The sequence below is a fragment of the Lagenorhynchus albirostris genome, chromosome 21 (assembly GCF_949774975.1).
Source record: "Lagenorhynchus albirostris chromosome 21, mLagAlb1.1, whole genome shotgun sequence".
NCBI classification, from domain to species: Eukaryota; Metazoa; Chordata; class Mammalia; order Artiodactyla; family Delphinidae; genus Lagenorhynchus; species Lagenorhynchus albirostris.
In genome coordinates this window covers 2623975-2642425 of record NC_083115.1, presented here as the reverse complement: position 1 = coordinate 2642425, position 18451 = coordinate 2623975, and the positions used below count along the sequence as shown (strand labels likewise).

Genomic DNA, 18451 nt, shown 5'->3' with positions numbered 1-18451 from the left:
GACGAATATCATATGACATCACTTATATGCAGAGTCTAAAAAATATGATACAAATGAAACTTATTTAAGAAACAGAAATAGACTCACAAACATAGAAAACAAACTAATGGTTACCAACGGGGAAAGGGACAGGGAGGGATAAATTAGGAGTTCGGGATAACAGATACACACTACTATATACAAAAGAGATAAACAACAAGGACCTACTGTATAGCATAGGGAACTATATTCAATATCTTATAATAAACCATAATGGAAAAGAATTTTCTAAAAAAAAGCATTCAATGGTTTCCCACTACAGTTACAATAAAAACCCCAATCCTAACTTATGTCATCAGCTTATCTCTTCAGCTTTATCTTTTGTGAATTTTATTCACTGTACTCTAGTTATACTGGCCTTCTTTTAGTTTCTCAAATTTACCAAGATCCTTTATGCCTCAAGACGTTTACACAGGCAGCCCCTATGTCTGGAACATCCTTCTTAACTGTTTTGTGCCTTGCTGACTTTTCCACTCAACCTTTAGGTCCCTGTGTAAATTATCACTGCCCTAAAAGAGGAATCCCAGACACCTGGACCAGGAAGTGTCTACTATAACCTCTCATTGCATTCTTATTTTCTTCCTGTTACTTATCAGTTTGTAATAACAGATTTATTTGTATGATTGTTTACTATCTGTCTCACTCATGAGGCAAAGTTTCATGAAGGCAGAAGCTATGACTTTTTGTTCAGCCTATAGCTCTAGTTCCATGCCGGGCACATGAATTCCAAATGAATGAACCTCATGCAGAAATACCACCATCGTCAGAATTTCAGTGCACTGCCAATGAAAATAAGCACAGATTAGAATTCAAATATCTAGTTATTTCTTTGGTGCCAGATAACGTACATGGACAATCACAAGTTTAATAAAATGCTGGAAGAAACACACAATTAGCCAGATTATTGTCAATACAAATTTATATTGTCTCCACTGGGTCTCAGCAAGGCTCAGCACCCCTTTTAACTCTCTCTAGTCATCTTTCTCTTCACACTCCTATTATTCCAACTCCTGGCCCATTTCTCCCAGCAGAAAATTTCATTTAAACATCCATTCATTAAACAAATATTTACTGAGCCTTTACTATATTCCAGGTACTTGGTATAAAGCAGTGACCAAAAAGAAAGTGCCTGTTCTCAAGGCACTTACATTCTAGAAATAAATATTTACATTCAGGAAGTGATAAGTACTATATAGGACAAGCAAGCAGGTAGGGGGACAAGAGTGATACAGTGGGGATAAATGTACGCTATTTCAGTTTGGGATTTAGGAAGGGCCTCTCTGACGGGTGACAGGAGCAGAGACCTAAACAGAGTGAGCCAACTAGACGTCTGGGCCAGAGGAAGGGCAATCCAGACGGGGAGCAGTAAGTGCAAAGGCTCCAAGGCAGAAGGGTGCCTGGTGTGTCTGAGGAAGAGGAGGAGGCCTGTGGCTGGAGCAGAGCAAACAAGGGCAAGAGTGGGAGGACAACGTGGAAGAGGAGAGCAGGCACAAGGTCACGGTGGGCCTTTTTAAACATTCTAAGCAAGACTGAAAGACACTGGAGGGCTTCTGAGCAGAGGAGTGGTATGTTTCAAAACATTTACTGCGGGCCCTGTATAAAGAATACAGACTAAGGACTGGGGTGAGGAACAGGAGTGGAAGCAAGTAGCTGGGTCTGGAGACGTTACAACAGCCCAAGCAGGTGCCGGCAGCTTAGGCTAAGACAGAGGTGGAAGGGAAAAGAAGGAGTCATATTCTGGATATATTGTGAAGGCAGAACCAACAGGATTTGCTGATGAACTGAATATGTACAGAGCATGAGACAGAAAAAAAATCAAGGACCTCTTTGGGCCTGAGCAAGTAAAAGAACAGAACTACCACTGACTCCTGTTCTCCAATAAAAGGAACCAGGGATTCTTAGAGAAATGGCTGAATCTACAACTAGAACAACAAGAGCCTAGGATATACTGCTGTGGCCAAAAGTAAATATGAATATGGACTGTACAAATATCGAATCATTTTGTTGTACACCTGAAACTAATACAATGTTATATGTCAATTATACCTCAATTTTAAAAATCACCAAATGAATAAACTGGAGAAAGTAACACACACACAAAAACCAAAGTTAAGGGTGAGGTAGAGATTAAAATCACAATAAATGTTCTCAATCTGTGTGGGGGGAAAAATGACAGAGACACGTCAGAATGACACAGGGGCTGGCTTGAGGTTCCCCCTGCCCAAATCTGGAACAATCTGAGCATCAAAATAAATATCAATAGCAACAAATGATAAGATAACTCATAAAATAAGAATCTACAAGTCATAGATAGACAGATAGACATATGGATGGAGGGATGGATGGATGGATAGATAGACTGATAGACAGGAAGAAGGAAAAGCTCTTCCTTACAGCAGTACGCCAATTAATAAACGTAAAATAAATGATGGAATTAGAAAATCATCTAATTCCATCTAAAGCAACCTGCAAAGTCTAGCAGGTAAAATTTGAGAAGAAACAGGATATTTACAGAAAGTGTATTCCCACAAGATACATATTAATAATTACAGAGGCCAAATGATTTCACAGAGAAGAAACAAGGCACGATACCACTGTAACCAAGTGATCAAGTTAACATCACTTGTAACAGGACGAACACCTACTACGTGCCTCCTGGTATGACACACTGACGAGGACACGTCACCTCTGTAAGACGTTTAACAAAATAAATGACCTGCACACGTCAAAAATGTCGAGGGCGTGAAAGATAAAGACTGAGAAACTGTTTCAAGTTAAAGGAGACTAAGGAGACACAACAAATAAACGAAACACATGATCCTAGACTGGACAGTGGACCAGGACATGGCTTATTTTTCCTTTTGCTATAAAGAACATTAGTGGTACGGCTGGTGAAATTTGATTAAAATCTCCAGATTAGGTAACATGCTTCATTGGTGTTAAATTCCTGATGCGATGACTGTACTGTGGTCAAGTATAAGAACGTCCTTGTTTTTAGGAAATACACACAAATAAGCAGGAATAAAAGGCATTAGCATATGTCTGCAACTTATTCAGGGAAAAAAAAAAGGTTCTTAAAAAGTGAAGAACTCCTTTGAATTCCCACTGAACATCATGTAACTTTCTACTACAGTACCTATAACACTTTTTTTTTTTTTTTTTTTACTTATTGTCCGGAAAAGAATATGCCTTCCGAGGTTAAGCAACTTGCCTGAAGTAGAAGTTAGTAAATGACAGACCAAGGCTTGACCTCAGATCTACCTGACTCAAAGCCATACCTGGTTAAATCATAAGACGGTGAAATGCCGAGTAAATGTTTGCTGAATATTTATACTGTTGTCTTTATTTTTCAAAAATACTCTACATAAACAGTCTATTCACTAATGGGTCTCTTAATCCAAAGAGTTTCACCTATGCAACAGGAATCCCCAGCATCAGCCTCATAAATTCTTAATTTCAAGAAAAGAGACAGAACTCAACTTGGCTTACACAGTGAGTTGGTGGCAAAGGAGGAAAAGACAAAAGATAAATAAACACAATCCAAAGGAGCCTTTATGATCTACCCCTGCACTCTTCCAATCTGTTCTTCTGCCATTATCTACACCCTATGTTCGTCACATTTCCCCCCATTTTCAAATCTTCACACTTCTGTTCCTTCTAATTATACGGGACCCCATTCCTTGTCATCCTGATAAACTCCTATACATTCTTAAGACCACCTCAAGTATTATTTCCCCTCAATGAATCCTCCTCTGACCTCCCCAGAAAGAAAGAAGTACATACTTGCCTCCCATACTCCCCAAATTCCATGTATTCTATAATTAAACTTTCACATTAAGGAAATTATCTATTTACAAGTCTCTCCTGGCTAGAGAAGGAATCCTGTCATTTACCTTGGCATCTCTAGCATCTGGCACAGAAGTAGGTTCTGTGTCTGTACATTTGTATCTTGCTACGTGTTAACAAAGGATTAAGGCAGAAGCATTTAATAAATATTTCCTGAATTAATGAATATGTGTTTTATCACTTGAGAGAGGCTTGGTTTTTGTTTGTTGGTAAAATCCTAAACTCTTCTTCATACATAAGACAGAAAATATTGATAAATAAACCAAGCTCATTTGATACTGGTAGTCAAAGCAATGTGTTTATCTGCAAAACCAAAGCAGTTATCATGGGTTTGAAAAGAACACCAGCAAACTATGCACACGCACAAACCACATCTATTTGCAGATCAGATGGATAAATAAATTGCTATTACTGCTTTACCCACAATATAATTAATCCTCTGTTTCTCATCCATGAACAAACTGTTTGTCCCATCTGAATATTCAACTTTACCTGCAGTGCTTGTTCTTGGATATCACGAAATAATTCCATATCTTTCTCAGTCATGATTTCCTGGCTCCCAAAAAGCCGTTCCTCAGTTTCTTGTTTGCCGTCCCAGCCATCCTGATTGTCTGCACATTAAGAAAGGGCTCACGTTATTAATGCTACCTTCAGTTTAGTACATGAACTAGAACAAATTTCAAAAGTCTTAATATTATTTATATAAAAGAGAAGAGGATAACATTAAACTGACTCCCAGAAAGATACCAGTCAATAAACAATATGTACATATTATATCTTGCCTTATAATGAAAACCCTGAATTGACTTAAAGCTGCTTAAAAATACTAGCTAAATAACTAAACTTAAACTTCATTAAAAGAGATTATATTTCAGTATATACATACATACATATAAAAGTAGAACAGGGAAAGGGTCTAAGAAGTATGAAGTCTATTTTGAAATAACATGAATATAAAACTTTTAATATGAGTTTAACATGTCAACATGCAAATATTGCTTCTTCATTCTTTGGTAGTCTGGATGAAGTTTATGTTATAGCAAGACATAATTTTTATCACTTCAGAGCAAAACAAGGAAATTTTGCTCCTTTTAAAATGCTCAATGATTCCGCAATCTTCATAAGGCCAATACATTCTTATCTCAACAAAAAGATGTATTTCAAATAGCTACTTTAACTGATGCCAAGTACTACCAACTCCCCTCACATTCTGGGTACCCTTTTAAAGCACAAACTCCAAAGCCTGAGTATCACAGGTGGTAATCCTCTGGGTAAGTATGACAAATTATAATAAGCATACACTAAATGATGCACCTTCCTCAAATGGGTAAAGAAATGAGTGAAAGGAGCATTGAGGGATTAAGTTAGATCACTATCCTTTGCATTTGAAGATGACACTGATGTGGTCTCACTTCCTCTCTGTATGAGTATGGCTGAAAAAACCCCATTAGTGACAGACAGTTCTCTTTTAAAAATCAATTGCACATACAGTTACTCATTTAGTGTAAGAAGAAGAAGGACAAGGACTCACTCTTGACAATATTCCTAAACTGAAAAATACATATCTAATCTGAAGATATTCTGTGCCTTTAATGCCCCCTAGTGCATGACACAGACGATGCAGGCACAGATCTAGCACAGTATTCCGTAGCATTGTGTCAGATGGTGCAGATTGCTTCTTACACTCTACAATTCATAAAGAAAATGACAGAGCCAATTAAAGCAAAAGCTCATACCAATGCCTAAAGCTCAATACTGGTTCTCCATACACTTTATACATTTGCTCTAATAATTTCTAACACTTTCCAGTAGATTCTTCTAATAATCCACCACCAGTGAAATGGTTAATTCAAAAATGTCTTTTATCACGATCTGCTTTAAGAGATTCCTTCCTAAATCCAACCTAAATGGCTTGCATATTTTCTTAGATAAATGTACTCAGCGTGGAGCTTATCTACAGTCTACATGGCTGATAAAGACATGAAAAGTACTTAAATGCTTAAACTGTAGTTAGTTGATTGCCACTCAGGTGAAAAGCCAATCAATACAGCATAAAAGGGGGGACCTGACAAGGATGAGGATTTTTCTCTCCTGCAGTGGACCAATCAATCATTGATATAAGCAGGAATGATGAAGAAGTGAATACAATCACCAATGGGACACTGCGGGGAAGGAAATAAAAGTTAAGGAAGTCCTTGCAGCACATGAGACACTACAGATTCGGCCCTGTGATCCAAGAGCCCTTTCTAACTTTCTTCACAGGTTAGGCTCTCGCAACTCAGTAAGACCAGCTCTAATTATCTGGACAGCTCATCAAAATGTTCTCCTCTGACTTGAATTATCTGCTATACTTTTAACTCTTCTCCACAGATGTTTTCTACTTTGAAAACTAGGGACCTGAGCCTGACACATAAGCAAATGGTGTGAAGCTGTGGTTCTCTTTCTCTCTTTTTAAGTATACTCCATGAAAAATTACAACTGTATTTGCCAAGATCTGAAGTAGAAAAATCAATGACCTCATCATATTTGCATATAATTTGGTCTTTCACTTATGCTCATATCATCAGCATTTTATTGGGTTGGCCCAAAACTTCGTTCAGGCTTGGAAAAACCCAAACGAACTTCTGGGCCAACCCAATATTTACCTATACTCTGCAATTTCCTTCCAGGAATAAAGTAAGCATCTTGATGTTCATCACATCATTTATTTTGTAATTTATGAAATATTACATAAAGTTATCCTTGAGTCAAGGTTATACACCAAATTTCTGTAGGCAGATTCTTTGTGGTTCCACCCAAAAAGCATCTTCTTTTGTCTAAAACTCCTACTTGCCCATTCTCCAACTTCATCTCTAGCCTCTAAGTTCCTGCCACAGTTATCACCTGAGTATCACCTACATACATATCTTTAGCACATTCTTATAGTCCAAGACCAATTTTTAATAATCAAATATGAATCTACTCCAGATAACTATTGTTATTCCAAATAACACACTTCGGAACACTTTTTGTCTCTAAGTGAACAGCTTTTACCTGTGGGCCAATCTGAAGTGCTTGATTTTCTGTTGCCCTTTTTCCTGACTCTATATTGCTCAGAGTAGTCCACCACCTCCCCTCGAGGTTTCCGCCCATCAGGGGAAGGGGTAAAGAATTTGGTAAGGCCATCGATGAGCCCTTTGGTTTTCTTATTGAACTTCAAGGGGACGCTGCCATCTCTGCAGAAGTCCAAGCCATCTATTTGCTCTAGATATCCGTCTTCTGATGACGACGCTGACTGGCTGGAGAGAGTGATTTTACGTTTCCGACCCCTTCCAGGGCCTGTTCGAACTTTGCTGAAGGGACCTTTTGACCTAAAGAATCAGACAGGGAAAAGGGAAACTATTAAAAAGAAATCTTTATATGGTTTCTATTTAATATATAACACACAGTAAATAACCTAAAACTATATTTTAAAAATCTATATTGTTAAGAATATTCCATAAACTGTAAATATTATATGACTAAAAAGTAATGTTATTAGAAACATCTATTTCTGGGAAGCCTTTTCATTTTATAGAGAAAAGAATCCTAGGTCAGGAGTCAGAGGGCATATCTGAGTCATAATTCTACCACTTACTAGCTGCACATCTTGGACAAATCACATTCTCTTTAAACAACAGTGTCTTCATCTATACAATGAGAGTTGTACCAGAGAAAAACTAAGACCTTTCCAGGTATGAAGTCCAAGGATCTCTGCACCAACTCAGAGTTATACTCTTACCTCTAAACATAAGGATGGGTTACTCTCTGCAAGTCAGGAATCAAAAGATCTTTTTACAGGAAAGTTAAAGCTTGATTTAAGATTTAAAATATGAACTACAATACTGGTTCTATGTATTTCAAGCTGCTAATGCCCACTCATTTCAGCTATACCACCTTCGTCTTAAGTGTACAAAGGGTGGGTAAATTCTGTGAGAGGTCGACAGGCCTAAAGACAGTTTATATATCATCAAAGGTGAATTACTGTAAAGATACTCCAAAGAAAAGAGAAAATTAGCTACTTAATCTTGCCCCACCTCCTCCAAACCTAGCCCAGTTTTCTAGTCCACAAGAGATAATTATATCCCTGATTTCTGCTAACAGATGAAAATTCACATTATTTTACTTCAGGACACAGAAATGGGACTTAGCTATGACCTCAATAGGAGAAGCTATCCAGCAATCTGTACATATGACAGAAATAAACTACTGAGATTACATCAAGAGAAGAATCTGTGAAATGCTTCCATAACGTAATTTTTTTCTTCCTTGTTTTTTAGGTAAAAGAAGCAATCTAAGGTAACGGTTTAGAGCCAGACCTTGGGGCCAGCCTACTGGGGTTTTAACCTCAGTTGAACACTTACTATAAACTATGCAAGTTAATCGTTCTAGACTGCAGTTTCCTCCTTTGAAAAAGGAGAGTACCAGCAGTACCTACTTCACTGGGCTGGTGGGAGAATTAAATGATTTAACACATGTCAAGCACTTAGAACAGTGAATGCCTTGGTACTTTATTAAGGGCTCAGGAAGAGTTAGCCATTATTATTACATAAAAGTGGCAGCTGTGACAACTGCGTGTCTTTTCGCAGAGCAAACAAGTGAATCCTGTGCTACAGAGAAGACCCTACGCTCTTCTCCCCTCACCTTGCCACAAGTACAACTTACACCGTGTTTTGTTTCTTTAACCTGTTTTTTGGACGTCCTATTGGATTAGCATAGCGCCGTTTTATCTGTGCCGCCTTCTTCTGTAGAAGTTTTCGTCCTTTTTTCCTAGGTCGACATATCTGACATATCCACATGCCTATAAAGAAAGAAAATTCCACATAAAAGCATAATGAACATAAATACAATGAAAGAGTTCAGATACTCTAAGCCAGGAGTTCTTAACCTCTTTCAGGTCAAGGACTCTAATTTGAAAATCTGATAAAAGCCCCCCAGAAAAATAAACATGAAAACATACACACACAAAATTCTACAAACAACTGGAAGAGACTCACAAATATCCTGAAGGCCACACATGGCTGAAGTCCACTGATCCTCACTTTATACCCAGAACCCACATACGGGCTTCTAATTACTGTTCTGCAAGAAAAGAAGCCAGGTTCCCATAGAGGAATGGCTGAGTCCAGGACTGGAGCTGGGAAAATACAAGATAACCTGGAACAGCTTGTGGTGCCAGGAAATAAAGAAGAGCTCAACAGATGATGAAGGCATGTGAAAAGGACCCAGAAGCCAACGTGAAGGAACTCCCAACAGCCAGATCTGGGTCAATCCAGAAAAAAAGGAATAATCACAGCAATGGACTATAAGCCATAGAATAAAATAAATATCCATGAGTCCATAATGATTTGAATAGCTGAATAAATAAATAAGTGGGAGAAAGGGATCACTCTTACTTTTTTTTTTTTGGGTGGGTTTTGTTGTTTTTACATGTCCATTTATTAAACAAGAACTCCTTCATGACAATTTAATACAGTATTTATTAACAATTACTGTTGAGAAAATTATTTCCCCCTACATACAAAAATACAGATTTGAACACTATGAAAACAATCAGGACAAGTACCGTGAAAAACTGGTTCTTCAAAAGAAATAAAGGGGGAAAACTGAGGGTAGCACGAGGCTTTGTCTGCTGCCAGGGACAAACCAACAGGAGCAAAGGCTTTGGGGTCCCCAAGCCACTCCAAATGGATAGAGTCAAACCTGGGAGCCCGTGGGAGCCAGGTGGTGCCCACCCCAGGGCATCCATATCAGCTTCAGAAGCCAGGATGGGAGCTCTGACAGCAAAAACCAAAGTCTGCCAAACAGGCATCACCTCAGATCATCCCACAGCTGGGGATCACTCTTTCTTATAGCAGAATTGCAGTTAGTAAATGTAGAAGAAATGATGGAAATAGAAAACTCATCACTATGTAGACAAACACCACAGTAAAAAGTGGTGCATGCACGAATCAATGACTGATGCTAAAGGAGATACAAAGCAGAAAAGGAGTAACTTTAAGGTGTCTGTCAAGTTTCTCCATTATAATCATGTGATCCAAGTTAACACCACTAGTAATAAGACACACCAGTATAATATACCCCTGTTATGATACACTAAGAGGGCACAACATCACTTCTCTAGTATTCCTGTCAAACTGCATAGCCTCAATCTAATCACGATAAAGCAAGAGACAAACCCAAAACGAAGGACTTTCTACAAAATACTTGGCCAGTATTCTTCAAAAGTGTCAAGGTCAGGAAAGACAAAATCTGAGGAACTGACTGGAAGAGAGTAAGGAAATATGACAACTAAATGTAATGTGACATCCTGGATTGGATTCTCAGGACCAGAAATTCAAATAAGGTCTGTAGATTAATCACATCAGATCAATGTTAGTTTCCTGGTTTCAATAACTGTAAGCTATTAACATTAGGGGAAGCTGAGTAAAGGGTACAATGAGAACTCTCTATACTATTTGTACTACGTTTCTGTAAATCTGAAATTATTTCAAAATAAAATGTTGCCTGCTTTAAGCTTCCATAAAACTTCTTTTGTAGGCATTAAATACACAGGAATGAAGTCCTAAGAAAATCTTTACTATCTTGAAGGATTCTCAGAAGGCCTTTTGTCCACATTTCAAGTAAATGGAAGAGGTAGGAAATGGGGGATACTTATTCTTCCAGTACATATAAGTGTAGGCTCTTCAAAAGGTGACAATCAATAGTGGCACAGAGGGACTCAAGTAAAATCCTAAAGTGGAATAACTTGGCTGTAACTAAGGTTGAGTCCCTTTCCATCAACAGGAAAAAGTTCTTCAAACAGACACATCAAGTATCCCATAAGCGTTTTACTTAAGAAACCTATAAATCACAAAATCCGAGTTGAGAATGGAATTTATGGTAAGACAAAGCAGGGAAGACTAATGATTTTTTTTTTTTAAGAAACTATAAGCATAGGATAAGATGGAAATCCAACCAACAGGCAACTGTATCCCAACTAAATACCTTTCAAGGAACAGGAGTCAAAAGAATAGAATAACATTATTAAGCTGTATTCTTCTGATTTGGGCACCTGTTTGTTTGCAAAATGTTATAAAATTTTTAAGGTTTTCGATAAATCAGAGGCCCTAATAGCTTTAAGCCCCTCAAAAGTGATGAGCTGTGATATAATCAACATGACCTAATACAATTTCACTTCTTCCTTTCAAGAAATAGATATTTCAAACTATTACATAAGGAGGCAAGTATTTTGCCCTCTAGCTATAGAGCTGGCAAAAAATTATAAATGAACACCTTCACCCTCCATGGATACTTAAATAATGAAAACAGAGGAAACTAATAATAAATCCACACCACATAAGAATGTTAGGATGCCTAAACAGAAAGACTATCCCCACCTTTAAGGTGACTGCCCACTCTCTTCCTACTTATACAACACCAAATAGAAAGATGCAAACTATTCTCTCATCCTAACAAAGCAGATTAAAAAGCGCTTTCACTAACCTGCCCTTTTATATTGCCAGACTGATTTCAGAAAGTATGTCTTACCTTTTGGCATCCGGGTGAGTGGCGGATCACAACACTCCATGTGAAAACCTCGGTCACAGGAATCACAAAAGAGCATGTTATCCTAAAGGAGAGAAAGAACAGTTCGGTTCAACCTTGTGAAACATGTCAGGATCATGACTTCATGAAACCTAGGAAGCTCCTTTCCGTAAAGAAGATGAGTTACCATAATAATGAAAGTTCCCTTAATTTGTATTAGTTGAGTAAACGGACAGCCTGAGTTAGCAAAAAGTTTTGCTTCATCCATCTTTAATAAAGAACTAAAGTTTTATTATTTTTAAGTTTATCCAGTAGCCAGATACAAGCTAACTTTGGTCTGTTTTAATAAAAGAAGAGAAATGGATGACTGTAATTAATATAACTGACCATCCCTAAATGAATACCTCCATATCACTCAAACAAATTTCACCAGTATTTCTTTAAAGTAGCTAGTCTCTCTGCAAACATACAATTAAGGTGCTTTAGAAACTACCTAGATATCATCCAAGTGTCAATGAGCAACTATTCTAAACTAATGATGGAGCTACTGAAGGAGCTACTGTTCTAAATTCTGCTGGACCAAGTGACTGAAAATAACCAACCAAACTTAGAGGAAAATGCCAGTTGTACATTCTACTTATAAATGAAATATTCACATTGGAAGACGAAGATACTCACTGCATTTTTGCCTTGATCTCGACAGGAGCTGCACGTTTTACACTCGATGCACTGCCACCGTAAGGCCTTCACTCTAACCGTTAGCTCAGGGGAAAACTTTAAACAGGATGGATGACCTAATAAGGGGAAAGTTCGCAAACAAAACAATGAAGAATCATTTTGTAACTGTATTAAAGGAATGAGGTAGAAAAAGGCAATTTTCTTAAACCAAAACATCAAGGAAAACAAGAAGCCCCTGGAAGCTTGCCACACACGCCTCATCAGGACTGGGCACTCAATTCAGTTTTATGCGTGCTAAATACATCACCCTCCCCAATTTGAAAATAAAAGCTTGACAAACTCCAAACTTTTATTAAGCCCGCATTAATTAAAGCACTATGTGTGTACACATGCTCCCATGCATATGAATACAAAACATACCTGGGCCATTTCTGGAAGAGTAACACAAAAACTGTTTACAACTGTAACATCCTAGGATATAGAGCTATGAATATTTTGCAGGAAAAGGATTTTACATTTTACTTTATACCCTTCTGTGCTCTCATTTTTAAAACAATAACATGAGTTACTTTTACAACTAAAAAATATATTTTTTAAATGCCATCATTTAAAAGTGAGTTATGGGGCTTCCCTGGTGGCGCAGTGGTTGAGAGTCAGCCTGCCGATGCAGGGGACGCAGGTTCGTGCCCTGGTCCGGGAAGATCCCACATGCCGTGGAGCAGCTGGGCCCGTGAGCCATGGCCGCTGAGTCTGCGTGTCCGGAGCCTGTGCTCCGCAACGAGCGAGACCACAACAGTGGGAGGCCCAGGTACCACAAAAAATAAATAAATAAATAAATAAATGTGAGTTATGTGCTCATGATTTAAGGCACTCAAGCTAAAATTAAAACCTAAGCAATATTTCTATTGTGATCAAAATTAATAGTAACAGAAAAAAATGTTTCCTCTCCCGAAAATTAGTATCAGTTTGATTCTCAAAAACTTAGGGTAGCCAATTTGCTCTTAACTCTGAAAAGATTTATCCCTTTCCTCTAAAAATTCGTTATGTTTATTTTTCTTCAGTGAGAGCAAGTGTTGGTTAAATTATCTTCTCTCCTCTCTCTTCTATCCCTAAATAATTTTCTCTTTTAAGAGATGATAAGAAATTTATCACCAAAACATCACTAACATCCAAGGAAAATGGAAGAGGTGTAAAAACCTCACCCATAATCTCATCATCCTACAATAGCCATTTTCGTGTCCTACTCTTCCTTTGTAAACTAACTAAAGCCCTTGCATGGTTTTAATTATAGAATATATACGGCTTTGATTTGCTTTTCTTCATTATTTTATTCAAGCAAACTTTATATTTACATTCCTTAAACTGATTATATTCCACTGACTTGACACACTATAAGCTACCTGACCATTTCCCTGTTGCAAATATTTAGACAATTACCCGTAACAGTTATTAGATCACTAAAGTGAATTATTTCATGATGATAGATTCTTTCCTTCTTTTAAGTTAATTCCTGAGAATAAATTCCTGAAAGAGGAGTTGGTGAGATGAAATAAACATTGCTATAGCTTGAGAGGTAGACTTGCTCTGCCAAAACATGCTTCAAGTCCTATGATATAATACCCAGTGCCACCAGCAAAGCACAAATACTTCACCACAATTTTATCAGCTCCAGTTTGGGCTCTCTTATCTTTTGAGCTCTATAAAAGCTATAAAGTAACACTTCGCTGCTGCTTTGGTGTGCGCTCCTATTATTATTTGGGTAGAACGTTTTTCACACGCTCAACTCTTAAATTTCTCTCGTGTGAACTGCCTATTCATAGGCTCTGCCCCAGACTTCACGTTTAGAATGTAAGCACACGCTCTATACTTTAGAGCTTTTGGCCCCTTGCCATATTTAATGCAATTATTTTTCTCAAACAATTCTTGCTTTTAAAAATTTGGGGTATTTTAGTTCTCAATTTGAAAAATACCAAATTTCGTATACTTGACCATGTCCATACTTTCTTCCTTGGTTATTCTGATAGCCAAGCTCCAAGCAGCCCTCCTGGCAACACCACCAGTTCACGCCCTTGTGTAGTTCTCTCCCACAGCAAACAGGATACTGCTGAGATGACAGCATGACTTCTAAGGTAAGTATAAGACATGCTGCCAATTCCACCTTGCTCTTTCTCTCAGATACCCGCTTGGGGGAATCAGCCGCCACCTGTGGACACTCATGCAGCCCTATGGGAAGGTCCACAGGGCAAAGAGCTGAGGCTTCCTGTCAACAGGCAGCATTAACTTGCCAGCCAGGTAAATGAGTCACCATGAAAGCCTTCAGATGACACAAGCACAGGACCTGCAATCTTAATTGCAACCTCATGAAAGATCCCAAACCAAAACCACCCAGATAAGCCACTCCCTAATTCCTGACCCAAAGAAACACCATGAAATAAACACTGTTTGTTGTTGCTTTTAGCTGCTAAGTTTTGTAGTAATTTATTTCTATAGCAATGGTAACTAATAGTTATCTTACTAGTTCTTTAAAAGTCCCCTCTATAGTAAGATTTTCAAAGTACGCTCTTCCCTATCTTACAGAAACTCCGAGACCACCTCAAATATAATGCTTCTTGGAAGGCAGGGCTACAACACAACCCTCTCCCTGCTCCCATTTCATTCCTACCTCACCTAAAGCAGATTCATTTTTATCTGTTTTATATATTTGAGTTCTCATAAGATTTCTGAAGGGTTCCATTACTAAAATAGTTTGGAAATCACTGTATTGTATGACATATCACTATATTTTTGTCTAACCTTTTATGATTTTATGGTTTATATTAACTGTGAAACCACCCAGAATTCATTTTGGTTTGTGGTATTATGCTGGATATGGTCACCACTACTCAAGATCTCTTCCCACCTCCTTCTAATGCCTTCTATACATAAAAACCGAAAAGCTGAAGACTATACTTCCCAGACTCTCTTGCAGTTAGGCTCTAGATACGAATTAAATTCTACCAATGGGATGTGTTTGAGTGATTTCTGAAAGGCAGTAATGAAGCAAAGACCATCTTCTTCCTGATACTGTTTTCTAATGAAAAGTTATGAAAACGCCAGTGTCTACTCTCCACCTTCATAGCTATCCAGAAGCAGTTGTGACGACGGCCGAATTCAGTATTTCAGCACCAGCTACAGAACTCAACGGTTCGGCAGTACTTCCCACTTCCACCTCTTCCAGATGGAGGCAGATGCAGTGGCTCCCTGGTGGGCCAGTTCTGCAACGTCCCAGGAATCAGTCCTTGAGGCCCAGTCCAGAGCTTGCCTCTTCAGCCCTTCCAACGATCTCACAAAAACCTGATTCTAGTATTAAATTCCTCTCCCGTTGAAGTATGTAGTGTGTTTTCTGCTTTCTGGACTAAATCCTATTTGTCACTGGTATAAAACACTGACTATTAAGCCAATGATTAAAGATACTGCAAAGCCTCTTAAGTTCTTAAAATGCAGACCAAGACTATCTCTGGAATTGACAAATTAGGAGACTCTTTGCAAAACCTTTTTTAGAGCCCAGAGTTTCACACAGCTCACTAAATTGCAGTGTCAACGCTCTATTTCCCAATGTGACATATGTAAGTTTCTATCAAGAAAAACAAATCTGTTATCATCCTGGTTCTATTCATGAAGCCTGAGGCATAAATCAAGAAAGATAAGTAGTGATTATTAAAGAAACCAGCAATAACTTCTAACTGATTGCTGTGATTTGAACAGATGTTTGATAGTGAAATATAAAGATCAACAGAAAAAAATAAGTCTATGGAAAGCTTTTTATAAAAACAACAATAACAGCTGAGGCCTGATTTAACTTAACTGAATAAAGCATTTCAACTATACATTTAAATCCCTCCCTCATCTAGAAGCTCATCTCAGGTACCTAAAACCAGAATCAAATTAAAATGTTCCTTTCTTAAGGACCAAGGGTACAAACTCCAGTCAAACATCCTCTCGCCTGAGGGCACCTGTCACAAGGACACAAGGGCTACATACCACTGTTGCCGCAGTCTGCACAGGAGATTAGTTCCTCTGGCTTCTTTTCTCGGTTTTGGTCTTTTGTACCAAGACAGAAACTACAGATGGGGATTGGTTCAGCAACTGGCTGTAAAGAAAAACACAATTCACTCAGGTACTGGGCTTTTTTTTTAGTATAAAGACATTACAATTACAGTTGTAAATTCCTTCGAGAGTTACATATAATTTTAGGACAAATGTATCCCCCTCCTGAATTTCCAACAAAGTAGGTGAGTTTTTACCAAGCTGCTTTGGCTGGGCCTTTACAAACAGTCCCCATAGTGACAAGTTTGGTCCAAAAAATCATATCCCAATCATGTTGGTCACTTAGAAACTAAATGATACAGTGTGGATTAGGCAAAGCAAATCCATTACCTAAGACTGAAAACGTCAACTGAATTAAGCACAAGAAATCATAGTATCAGCCCTTAAAAGGCATGTGATGTAGGAGAAAAATAAGATGTTTAATAAGAATAATGAAAGGTAACAGTAAGAGCTCTGTACAAATGGGAAAGATAAATTGCGACTTTGGTTTGGAGGAGAAGGGTTGAACGAGGAAGATAACACATATTAAGTGCCAGTACTTAATACATGTTGCTATGGTATCTTAAGAAGCTTGTCCAAGGACAACAGATAGTAATTGTTAAAAGCAGGTTTAAACCTAGGTCTCTAGGTTCCTCCACAGCACTGGATGGAGAGAAAGGCAATACACGTAGTGTAAACAAGGTGAACTTCGGTTTGCAGTCTGCCAAGGCTAGTGCTTAAAGGATATGGCTTCCGTGATGAGTGGAGGGAGGAAGACTAGACCACTTCTTTAAGATTGCCACTGAATGTCTTATAAAGAAGTTGGACTTTATCCTGAAGAAAAGACGAACAGGTTACTGAACCAAAAGATGATCAACTGTATTTGACAAAAATAATTCCAGTAGCAATAACGAAGACAAACTGGGGAAAACCTAAAGATAAGTAGAACAATTAAACAGTGATTGCAACAGTCTGGTGAAGACAAGATAAGAAGCTGAACCAAAGCTAAGGGAAAGGAATAGGAAAACATAGCTATGGACTCAGAAACCAGCTAGTTGTGGAAGTGATAGAATAGGAATTAAACATGACTAACTTAACTGAAAAGATGGGAATGTCATCAACTGTGAAAGGTGAGTCATTTTAAAGAAGAAAACCAGGAGGAAAGCAAAGGGATGATGAATCTGATTTCAGGTGTGTTTAGTTGGAGGTACTCTCATTCACCTCTCAACTACATATGCTAAGCATTGTGCAGGACAGTGATACAAACCCCTCAAGATGCTTTTAGTCTACAGGGGAGAACAGATGTTTGCAGGTACTATGATAGGGAAACAAAGGAAGAAGTGACCAAGTAGGGAAAAGTGGTATCAGGGAAGGGCTTCACAGAGGTATCTGACAGGCAGGCATACCTGAAGGGGATGTTCAAAGAAAATATAGAATCATACAGAAATGGATTTGGGAGATGGGAGGTATGAGCTTAGTCTGGGACTTAATGAGGTTAAAATGCCTAAGAAACATCAAAGGGGCAATGCCCATGGATCTGGAGTTCAAGAGAAAAGGTGGTCTGGAAATAAAAATCTGGAAGTCACAGACCGTCAGCCCTCCATATCCGCAGGTTCCACATCCTTGAATTCAACCAACCGTGGATCCTAATCAGTTGAATCTGGAACCCAGACCCTGCAGATACCTTGAGGGCTGACTGCACGTACAAAATGGCAGTAAGGCCATCACAGTTGATGAGTTCTCCCATGGAGAACAGGTGGAAAGAAGAAAGCCAAGGTCAAAACATCAAAATTTAAGGGACTGGCAGAGGAAAAAGCCTGAAAAGGAAATAGACTAGTCAGAGAGTTGGATGGTACATCAACGTAAAAATGTCCAACACAAGCAAACTAACAGTACTGCTCAGCCAAGCGGTGAAATGAGAGATGAACAGCAGGAAGCTGTCGTAACAACTGGGCCTGTGGTAAAGACAACCACAGCCTTTCTTTAAAAAGAAATATGAAAAGGAACCAGGGACTAACGTCGGGAAAGACTTCATCCAGGAGTAGAAACTTGAAGTAACCTCTAAAGAAGGTAGAAGCAAGGTCATGAGGCTTAAGCTTTATGCTGTAGCCTCTAAGCACCACAAGAAGATTTTAACAGAGGAATGGTATGAGTAAGATTTGAAGTTTAGAAAAGTCACTCTGTACGTGGTTGGAAATGGATGGGAAGGGATATGATCTATGATCCAGGCCCTGAGTACCAAGGGCCTGCATTAAGGCACTGATGAAAGGACTGGAGA

The 18451-nt window shown here is 38.5% G+C and overlaps 1 protein-coding gene across 1 annotated transcript in view; it reads right to left on the bottom strand.

Annotated features, from left to right (window-relative positions):
- The window catches only part of KAT6A (lysine acetyltransferase 6A), a 106851-nt gene that overhangs the window by 36173 nt on the left and 52227 nt on the right, over nucleotides 1-18451 (bottom strand). The window contains exons 3-8 of the mRNA XM_060136230.1: nucleotides 16129-16237; nucleotides 12109-12224; nucleotides 11434-11515; nucleotides 8569-8704; nucleotides 6919-7235; nucleotides 4378-4496 (exon numbers count right to left, since the gene is read on the bottom strand). Coding sequence (XP_059992213.1) covers nucleotides 4378-4496; nucleotides 6919-7235; nucleotides 8569-8704; nucleotides 11434-11515; nucleotides 12109-12224; nucleotides 16129-16237 — 879 coding nt within the window. The remainder of the gene's footprint in view (nucleotides 1-4377; nucleotides 4497-6918; nucleotides 7236-8568; nucleotides 8705-11433; nucleotides 11516-12108; nucleotides 12225-16128; nucleotides 16238-18451) is intronic.